Source organism: Alternaria ethzedia, assembly GCF_023757985.1.
Source record: "Alternaria ethzedia strain BMP 0044 chromosome Unknown scaffold_41, whole genome shotgun sequence".
Classification (NCBI taxonomy): domain Eukaryota; kingdom Fungi; phylum Ascomycota; class Dothideomycetes; order Pleosporales; family Pleosporaceae; genus Alternaria; species Alternaria ethzedia.
In genome coordinates, this window is record NW_026056234.1 from 140,918 (window position 1) to 152,117 (window position 11,200).

An 11,200-nucleotide genomic window follows, 5' to 3' on the forward strand; every position below is an offset into this window, starting at 1 on the left:
CACCCTTCGCAGCCCACGTCTCAACACCACGTCCTCTGGTGCCTCTGATACCTGACAGCTCATTCCTCTTCGGCCCATCGGCTATTCGTCCTCTATGTCTTGTGCACCACCTGTGCGACACTTGAGTAATCACGGTATTATCTAGCCATCTCTAGTCAGCGGCGAATTGATCCGAAGATGTCCACGTCCATACATCGGGAACATGAGTCTGGAAATCCGTCGCTCATCAACGACGTTGCGTGAATCAAGATGGATCCCCCGATCAGGCATGATTGCATCAACTACACGAATTTCTATGAGCATAATCTAAGAAGAACCAAATGCCGTCTAACCCGCTTCGCTAACACTAGTATACTCTAGCAGATCTCGAAAGGTTGCCTCATCCTCAATCTCGAGCGCCCGACTTTGCAGGCTTTCCAATTCCCTCTGGCTGTAGCTACCGCGCGCCAATAATCTACCAACAATCCTTCGATATCCTTTACCAACTGCTTCAGTCAGAGCGTTCCCTATCTCTGCATCGTACTCTAGAAGAAGAGAAACAACAGCAAACTGTCCATACCGTACTGCTGTCTCCAACGCCGGTTTACATGTATCCGCACCATGTTCTAGCAACACCCGAACTACCTCCTCATGTCCGTTCCTACAAGCGCCTAGAAGGGGTCGCTTCTCGTACTCACTAGACGAACCGAAGCCGTCAATACGGGCACCAAGTGCAAGATAACGCACCGTCATATCCACCCACCCATTCTTCGCGCTACGCACTAAGAATGCCGTGTATTCCTCAACACCAAACGTCCTGGTAACGCAGTGTTCTATTCGTTTCTTGACAAGGAAGTCATAAATCTCCAAACTTGGTGTGTCCAGCGAAGCCAACGCTCGTTCGTTCTGACACCAGTAGGAAGGCCTCTTGGTCTTTCTGTCAAGCATCCACGGACGTTCCACAGCCTGGAAATTCCACAAGAACTGCGTCGTTTCTACACGTCCATGCTTGGCGGCCTGTTGGAGCAAGCGCATTCGCATATACTGAAAGTCATAGGGATGCCTCAAGTCCAGCATAGCGGCAAGAACCTCATGATTGCTGAAACTACCAGCGTGGAAGCATGCCGATCCAAAGAGCAAACTTGGCTTATTGAATTGGTTTCCGTGGAGAATCCATCTCGCGAGAATAGGGAGTGTCTGTGTGTACAGGGCAGCAATATACACATCGGTGTCCAGATCATTATCATATAAACGCCCGTCATGCCAGTGCTCAGGTAAGTGGGTTTCACGCCAATGCTCAGCTAGGTCTGTTGTCCATAGTTCGTCTAGGCGCTTGAATTCCCGCAACACAAGGGGGCATAGCTGACGAATGTAGTCGTGCTCGTTTCGCTCATCGTCAGTCTCTTGGCTGAGACGGTTGGCAACGCTGCGGATCCAGAGAAGAACAGGAGCTCCGTCACATCGCTCGTTCAATATCCGGCGCTCAAGATAAGCTATAAACATCGTAGGTGCAGCCTTGTCGCTAAGATGTAACAGAGGCCTGAATTCGGCATCCAGAAGCTTGTATAGGGCAAGTACCCTCATAATTTCCGCGTCGAAGATCTCTATAGCCGCTCGTTAGCAGAGGTACCTGCGCACAAGATGTCAGAGGGAAGCCTACTATTCACAAGCCGTAATCGAAGGCCGCGCTTCGTTCCCCGCACTAAAATCGCCCAGCCAAGGATTTCGTGCAAAAGCTCCAATGGCAGATCTAGCAGATGCATGGTGTATGGAGTGGTCGGCTTTGTAAAGAAAATTTGCTGCTCGGGAGGAGAAGAAGATTTAACAAGCACGTAAAGCGTTCAGCGGCTCTTGTTGTTGGAACGCATTCGCGCCCGAAAAAGCGCGCTAAGAGGACCCCGGAAACCACTTGATTGGCTACTAGTAGCGGTGCACGTGCGGCGTAAGCTGCTGCCTGCCATCACCGTTCCGACCTGAACAACAACCATGTCGTAGGTGGTTATACAATTACACGCGTCCCATCGTCATGCCATTGCCTGCTCGCATCCTGCTGAGACCCAGCAAATTTCAGCGCACAGTTCCAGAGCCAAGATGCGGCACAGCTCCCAACATGGCCTGTTGGCCAACGATTTACGCCTCTTCACAGCTCAGATCTCTGCGCACACACGGCACAGACACCTTCGCAAATCAGATGGCACAGATTGAAGAATCATGCAGGGGAAATCAATCCGTTATGCCGTCTATCGGCACGTCAGTATCTAACATATAGAGCCTGCTGCTGCCGACGCGTTGTGATTGAAGTGTCTAGCCTTGACAGATACTCCTCGCTCGAGGGCTCGTAATCCTCACGTCCGTTGCAGCTCCTATATCATTACTCTCGTCTACAGATTGCTGTCATGGCAGGTATTGATGATGTTCGCTACACGATATCGACAACCAAACTCGAGGGCCTTCCGACGACCGGTTGGGATACGACAAGTCCTTGGGGCCCACTTACGACTCCATGGACTCTCCCATCTACATGTTCCACCAGCTGGGCATTACGAGGCTACGGCTCTGGTGAATATCTTACACCTATCGTGCCTGCAGCCTGTTTGCCTGGTGCATCGAATATACACAGCCCCGGTACATGCTATGGCGACTACCATATCGTGGCGATGATCGAATGGAGGACACCAGATTGGACGTCGGGGGGTAGTCGCGTGTTTGGTGTCGCTTGTTGTGAAAAGTAGGTGCACATGCTCGGCCACAACGGGTCTCTTCATTATCAGTTGTCTCGTGCTGACACGGAGATTAGTGGCTTCATCAACACATTGACTGATGGTGCCCGGTGCTGGTCAACGTTCTCCACACCTATGACTGCGTACCCCGTCGGATGGGTACAGTCCAGAAGCCAGGACGTGACCCAAACAGACAATGCCACAGTCCTCGATAGTGGGTCCGTATCTATGTCGCTCATGGAAGCCTACTGGCAGGAATCAGATCTCCCGAAATTTGATCCTGACTATGCGGCCATACTCGCATCGAAATTTGATCTTGACTTTACTCCGACAGCTATAGCCACAGCCGATGGCACAGCCGAAACAGCGTCGCCACCAGGTCGAAGTCAACTCACCTCAGCCACGTCGACCGTCGAGACCGACTCTCGAGAAGCTACCGGTCTCAGTAGCGGCGCTAAGGCAGGCATCGGCGTTGGAGTAGCCTTTGGAGTGGTTCTACTTTGCGCCACTGGTTTCTTACTTCACAGGAGACGCGTTCGGAAGGTGAATCTCGATAGCAAATCTGCTTTACAAAACGAACAACCTGAGTTGGTTCAGACGCGCGCCGCATAGCTGGCAGTGTTGACAGTCTTACGGTAGCTTCCCACACAAATTAAGGAGACAACCCGAGCCATACGTCCTTGCGTCCCGGTATGCTGGATCCCTGCGGCTGTGGGACAAGATGCGGCACAGCTCCAAGCAACGCCCAGCAACCAATAAAACAATCTTTCCCCGAGTCACACTAGACTTTGCCTCCTCCGCACATGTCGCACAGTCGCCTCACCGAATCAAGAACCAGGTCCTAAGTCACCTTGCAGGGAGTACTAACGCATTACATATACGCGCTGGAAATGAAGAACCCGATCCTTGCATATGGTACGGCTGCGCTGCTGCGATACAATCTTAGGGCACATCGATCACTACCGACTTCTTCCTACATCACTTGCTTCCACATTTGTCACCATGGCAGGCCTCGACGAGGCCGGTTTCACAATCAAAACACTGCGACAAGGAGACGTCTTTCCGACGACAGATTATTTACATTCATATTCACCACTTCCGACCTCATTCACATTCGAGTCGACGTGCACCGACCAGTGGACACTTCTGAACCCAATCACCCCCACGAACATATACTACCCCATTCCGGCATCATGTCAACCCAACGGCGAAACCGATTCCACTTATAGTCCGGGCACATGTATCAGTAACTACCACATGGTTGCCCTGACCGAGTATAGAACTACAGGGTGGACGTTAGGGGGTCAGCGCGCATGGGGTGCTGTTTGTTGTAGAGAGTAGGTCTAGATCAAGCTGTCACAGCGCTACTCCAGCTGACCATAATCACAGCGGAATGACTGCAGGAGGCTCGGTGTTAGCAAGTTACTGTAGCGCCAGCTTCAGCTTCAGCACTCCCTACATCACGGCGACATACGGTAACAATGCCTATCCTTCCAGTATCCCTGCTGCCAATCGAACCGCTACAATAGTCCTTGATGAAGGACTCATGGGAATGAGCCCCATGGTTGTCTACTGGCAAGAGACCGATCTCTCGCTATTCGATCCCGAATATGCGACGAAACTAGCCTCGAAACTTGGCCTAGACTTCACACCGACGGGCACAGCAGCTGTCACCGCCGAAACTGCGTCGCCGCCAGACCGGAGTCAACCCCCATCGGCCACTTCTTCAGCGCAACTAGGTTCGGATGCAGGCGAAGGGTCATCGCAATCAGATCTCAGTATCGGTGCAAAAGCAGGGATAGGCGTCGGCGTCGCCATCGCAGTGATACTAGCGGTTGTTGTCGGACTCGTACTGTACAGGAGACGAGTGCGAAAGCAGAGGGCACTCGATCAAACGTTGGCTAGACAAAACGAACAACCTGAACTCGTGCAGACACGCGCTGCATAGCTTCACCTGGCCGATGGCTACTTGTTCCGAAGACCTCCATATCCCTACATGGAGATAATGCAGTTGGGACTCGGCCGGTTGAACTGATACGGGATGCGCTCTCGTTGGTCTGCGCCCATCCGACACTCTACACTTGACGGTTCCTTTTCCTTGCATTGCCAGTCCCATATTGCAGCGCTATTATCTATTTGTGATCTGAGCTGGGATTCCCTTGACCGCACAGTGCAGTTCTTTGTCTCGCATCTACCCGCTGCCATATGCGGCGGAATCAGCCTCGATGCTGCGGGAATGTAATGCGGCCAGGTGTGATTACAATAGAATGACCAATGGCAGACACTTGCCACCACTCATGTTCCCTGCGCGTATACGGCACAGCTACTCCCGCAGATCACGTTGTATGCAAAGGCCACAAACGCGGTTTGCGACGTGTTGGTACACCGGTATCGGTTAGAGAGATCGCCATCACCGACGCGTTATGATTGAAAAGAGGTTGTCTACAAAGGCTGCTAATCTAGCATGATACAACAGATTTGATTCCATATCAACTCCATTATCACCCCGTCCGTAAGCTGTGCATCATGGCAGGTCTTGAGACTGCTCGCCTTACGATCAAAACGGTATCACCAGGGCGATTCTTTCCGACGACACCTACGAACCCTATTGTCACTTGGCCACCACTCACGACTCCCTTCACGTCTCCATCTCATTGCACCAACCAATGGACAATCCTTACCTCGGGTGACACGACTGTCAGGAACGAACCAGCCCACGAGGACTGTTTACCTGGCGGATCATTTACGCACAGTCCGGGTACAGTCCTCAGTGACTACCATATAGTTGACGTAGCTGAGTATAGAACAACGGGGTGGACAACAGGCGGACTTCGCGCTTGGGGAGCCGCCTGTTGTAAAAGGTACGTCTTATCACAAACCTGGCGCACAACTGCACATAAGGAGGTCAAGACTTGAGCAAAGCGCACTTTTACTAATACCGACGGCAGTGGTTGGACGAATACAGAAACCATCGAGAGTTTCTTCCATTGCTTTTCATCCTTCACCACACCCATCACCGCATTGGACCCTTGGGCTGGAACTGGCCGTGAGTATAGAACCACCACTACCGTACTCAGCCGGGGGCGAATGGAGGATTACAATATGCTTATCTACTGGATGGAGTCCGACTTATCCAAATTCGATCCCGAGTACGCGGCGACGTTGGAAGAGAGGTTTGCCATCGGCACGAGCGCAGAACCCGCAACTGTTACTGCAGGAAGCACGTCATCTGATTCATCTCTTACGTCGACTGCAACAATGGCCGTTACGAAAGACACGGCAGCACCGTCAGCTCGAACCCAATTCACCTCGGGAACATTAACATCGTCGTCGTCATCGGTGGCACCAAACTCCAAAGAAAAGGCCGATAATTCCGATTTTGAGCTCAACGCTCGCGCTAAGGCTGGCATAGGCTTAGGAATTGCCATCGCGGTAATACTGATGGGTATTGCTGGATTTGTAATGTACAGGAAAAAAGTCCAGAAGCAACGCGCCCTAGATAAAAAGTTCGCTAAACAAAATGAGCAGCCAGAGTGGGTGCAAAAGCAGAGGGCTTAGCCGACAGAATGGATGAGGTACGCTCCCTCTACTGGGAAGCCTTCGGATTTACGATTTGCTATAGGCCGATTGTGTTAGAGATGCTTAGAAGAAAGAGGATGAAAGATTGGTGCTGAGTCCATGTGCACCCCGTACAGGAAAAGGCTCAATAGGCCTGCAGACTACATCATGATGGAATGATGCAGATTGTGTGACCTAACGTTGATATAGGCTTCCCAGGGTCTTCAGGTTTATCCTGGGTTGACATGCATGGGTGGAGGAAGCTTGTATAATGATGGTGGACATTCTCTCTGCAACGCGTACGCAACACGTATCTACTCTCGATGTATTGCTTGCTAAAATCGTAGTGCACAGCCAGGATTGCGCTTTTCAGGCACGCAAGCGATACCGTATCCCGTAACATTGGCCAATGCCGCATGGAGTAGATCCCTGTGTGCTTTCCCGCCCTTTGCCAATCGCCGTCGACCTATTAGAGCCCAGCAATATCGAACGTACAGTTCCTGGACAAAGACGTGGCACGTCCCTCAACGCCCTCAATCCTGCACACATGTGGCACAGCTCCCTTCACAAATCAGATGCGGCTCATCGAGCCACCACGCATAGGGTAGCGGCGCGCTCTTTTACGCATTTGGAACGTCGCCACCGACCCGTTATGAGCAATGTATCCAGCCCTGGCAAATACTTGACGTGGGCTTATTACAATGTTTCTACGTCCATCCGGGAACTGTTGTCCACAGAGTTGCTATCATGTCATCAAACATCGATGATGCTTCTCTTGCCATCTATACAGTATCAGGAGACCAATATCCGCTAGTAAACACATTCAGTACTGTCCCGCCGCTCACCACTCCCTTCACTTTCAAACCGACATGTACCGAAGGCACGAAGTTTCAGGACCCGGGTCAACCCAGCCGTGTCCACAACTTCATTCCCCTCTACTGTCAACCCGATACCACCATGACGCATAGCCCGGGCTCATGTGTTAGGGGCTATCAGATAAAGCAGATAGTCGAGTTCCGAACGCCGGATTGGACGTTGGGCGGATTAAGGGCATGGGGAGCTGCTTGTTGTAGAGAGTACGTGTGATCTTTTGGCTGTCGAGGCGATTACCTCGGATATACACCTGGCCTGGCCTTGACTGGGATTGCTCTTGCTAACACCCTCGATAGTGATTACATGGCAACGGCATCTGACGCAACAGAGTGTGTATCAGCCATAGATACGCCCATCACCGCGTATACCGTGGCAGACGCGACCTTGCCAACGAATGCCGCTGGGCAAGAAATACCCGAGAAACCCTCCATCATCTCCAGCGGCACGGTCATCATGCAACCGATGTTAGTCTACTGGCAAGAGTCAGATCTTGTTCACTTCGATTCCGACTACGCGTCTACACTGGCCTCGAAATTCGATATCGGTTTTACACCAACAGCAACAGTGGGTCCGGCAACAGAAAGACCAAGACAAACGACAGTATCACCGCAATCAGACTCCACACAAGGAACAGCATCACCTCTAGATCAAACCCAACTCTTCTCCGCGACGTCATCACGACCTACAATAACCTCCGCAGCACCTACTAGCCCCTCGAAACCAGGCCTCAGTACAGGCGCCAAAGCAGGCATAGGATCAGCTGCAGTTGTTGCAGCAATATTACTATTAGTCGCCATTGGATTTGTACTATATAAGAGATGGCTCCATAACAAGGCAGGACTAGACGGGAAAGCTGCTGAATTGAATGAACAGCCGGAGTTTTTGGATGCGGATCTGGTGCGTTGGAGAAGAGACAAGGGAGCGGGGTTGTGAGCGCGGTCAATATGGATGCACTGGTTACGACGCAGAAGTGAGGGGATGCGATGTTGCCAGCGAGACCATGCAGAAGGAGGTCGGCGGGGCTTCTTCGCGAGCTGGGTTGAGATGGGAATGTAATGAGATATGGGCGCAGATAAACAATCCCACTTCTAGTCGCATCTCGCGCGTTTTGGGATATGACCATGTTGATAGATTGTTACAGGAAGTTGCGCCTTGATATCTGTCTTCCTGATGTCTGGTCGGAACGTAGTTGTGTCATGTGATCAGGAGCCATGCCAACGTCCGCCTCTATGTCAAAACAACAGTAGCTCACCAACCACGTCACCGAGCCCATCGAACCATGCTTGCACCCACGTGAGACCATGAAAGGCGTCGAATAGCGTGGCATGCATCACCCGCAGCCGTTTAGCGCGCTGATCTCCCGTCGCGGCGAGCGCATCTCCTGATTGGCTACTTTGATACTACGCATTCGGCGTTCTCACTCGCATAGAAGCAAAGCACAACGGGCGTTTTGTGATTCTCGCTGGCCGTTGTTGTGTTGAAGGTGCTGACTCTGCACACTATCTGGTGATATCGTATACGTCATCACACGCCTAAACTAAACCGCATTGAGCGCACTACGAGACACCTTCTGAAAGCGCGAACGGCATGGGCTGGAAGCCGTGGAAGCCGCGATACGTAGCTTCAAAACACAGCCCTGGAGAACTCGAAGACAATCGCTTCGTTTCCATAGCAGAGAAGCTTCCCCTACCCTTACGGCCCAGCTGCCTTTCTTGTGATTTTCAGCTGCCCACCATGAACTACATCTCAAGTACAGCTCCCCTACCACCACAATCCCACCACCCCAAACTAACACCCCAGACCTCGTCAACTCGGACGACATCATCAACCCCCTCATCGACAATGGATACCTCCCCCACCCGGTCATTCGCGTCGGTATCCGGCGCCAACTCGCCGACCGCCTCACCTCTATCGCCAACACATCCCTCCAGGCGAGCTATGAGTCCAAGATGAAATACGTTGAGCTACTCCGCGAACGACCCATTGCCATTGAGACCAAGACAGCGAATGAGCAGCACTATGAAGTCGGAACGAGTGTGCTGAAGGGTATGCTGGGCCCGCGGATGAAGTACTCTGCGTGTTTGTATGAGAAAGGTGGGGAGACGTTGGGGGAGGCGGAGGTGAGGATGATGGAGACGTATGTGCAGAGGGCGGGGTTGAAGGATGGGATGACGGTTTTGGATCTGGGGTGAGTTCTCGTCCTTTTCGTTCTTTTCATCCTCTCCTTCATAATTTCGATCATTTCCGCACTAGATCTCGAAGACGGCATATTACGAACACGAGATATCACGTGCCCCACTAACATCCCCATCCACAGTTGCGGCTGGGGCTCCCTCTCCCTCTACCTCGCCGAAATCTTCCCCAACAGCCGCATAACCGGTTTCTCCAACTCGCGCACACAGAAACAGCACATCGACTCCGTCGCCGCCGCTAAAGGCTTCAAGAACCTCACTGTCGTAACCGGCGACGTGGTAGACCATGAATTCGACCCCGAAGTCTACGACCGCGTCCTCTCCATCGAGCTCTTCGAGCACATGAAGAACTATTCTTTGCTGATGGCCAAAGTAAGCCGGGCCTTGAAACCAGGCGGCAAACTCTTCGTGCACATCTTCGCGCACAAAGACACACCGTATGATTTCGAAGGCGGATGGATGACGGAGCATTTCTTTACGGGAGGTACCATGCCCTCCGCCGACCTTCTCCTCTTCTTCCAGGACGACCTCAAGATTAAGAAACAGTGGTGGGTTAGCGGTATGCATTATAGCAAGACGTGTGAGGATTGGTTGACGACCATGTTGAGCAATAAAGAGAGTATTTGGAAGGGGCTTGTGGAGACGTATGGCGAGGAGGGGGCGTTGACGTGGTGGAATAGGTGGCAGGTTTTCTATCTGGCTTGTTCGGAGTTGTTTAGGTGGGATGGGGGTGATACGTGGGGGGTCAGTCATTATTTGTTTGAGAAGAAGGAGTAGGTTGGTGGTGGAGGGGGGATGGGGTGGGGGTTGGGAGGGGTGGTAGGAGTGTAATGCTTAATTCCACTCTGATAACATTTTCAGTCGATCCCTTGTTCTCATCTGCTAATCATCTCTGGGGGCTCTAGTCTCCTGGCGCCTTCTACAGAGAGACATGTCCGTCCAGAGAGCTGGCATCTCGATGGCTTTCTTACGGCAATGTAGTGCACATATTCGTAGCCTCCTCACTCCATCTGGCTGGCATCTGGGATCAAGACGTGGCTGCATATCGTGCGGTCTACATCTAAATCAGCAAGCTTACATATTGCAAGAAGAAAGTTGGGTGGAAGATAGTCACTCTGGAGAGAAGGGAAATGATGTTATAAACTTGGGAACGAAGCTAGGTGACGGTGAGGTTCAAGAGGGAGAAGCCCAAGTCTTTGTTCCCAGGGATGTCAGAATGTATGTACATTTGAGTCTGAGTCTGACTGACTTAACAATGTGGCGCCCTTGAGTGCCGTATCTTTATCCACCAGTAGGCACGCTTTCATCTTGCCCTCTCAGTCGTACCCTGCTATGAAGAACTGATACATCTCTACAGCGCGGCTCTAACATTGCCCTCCCTCTCAATCTGCTCCTGATCCAAAATGATTACACCCTTCCCCTTCATTGTCCCGCCATGCGCCAACTCCACCAACTCCGCAATCCCAGCCAGCCCTTGGAACGCACACGTCTCCACCGTAATCCCATGCTCAGCAACCAACTCCAACATACGTCTTGCCTCCTCGAGGTTCGCAACCGCCGACCCCCTAACCCTAATATCCCTCAAGATAAGTTCATGGAACGGAATAACCACACCATCCGGCTGCGCAAGCTGAACCATCGTCCCATGCATCTTCGTAACCGCACAAGCCAATGCAGCCGCCTCCTTCGCATCGCTAACGTTCAGGGTAGCTTCGACGCCCTCATCCCCTGTGCAAGCACGCACGGTCTTTACAACCTCTTCCAGCCCCGTCCTCGCATCAATAGTAACATCCGCACCGCACAACCGTGTAAGTTCCAGCCCCTCATCCCTCGCATCAATCCCAACGACATTCAATCCCAACGCTTTTGCAAACTTCA

At 52.0% G+C, this 11,200-nt stretch overlaps 2 protein-coding genes across 2 annotated transcripts; both read left to right on the forward strand.

The window, feature by feature from the left end:
* Nucleotides 1-4,012: 4,012 nt before the first annotated feature.
* J4E87_009985 (uncharacterized protein) lies at nt 4,013-4,647 on the forward strand (the record flags this gene model as incomplete). Its single annotated transcript, XM_049381559.1, has 2 exons — nt 4,013-4,017; nt 4,131-4,647. The coding sequence occupies 2 exons, from the start codon at nt 4,013-4,015 to the stop codon at nt 4,645-4,647; spliced, it is 522 nt and encodes a 173-aa protein (XP_049228707.1).
* A 4,217-nt stretch (nt 4,648-8,864) lies between these two features.
* J4E87_009986 (uncharacterized protein) lies at nt 8,865-10,099 on the forward strand (the record flags this gene model as incomplete). Its single annotated transcript, XM_049381560.1, has 3 exons — nt 8,865-8,880; nt 8,931-9,318; nt 9,448-10,099. The coding sequence occupies 3 exons, from the start codon at nt 8,865-8,867 to the stop codon at nt 10,097-10,099; spliced, it is 1,056 nt and encodes a 351-aa protein (XP_049228708.1).
* Between the last annotated feature and the right edge of the window lie 1,101 nt (nt 10,100-11,200).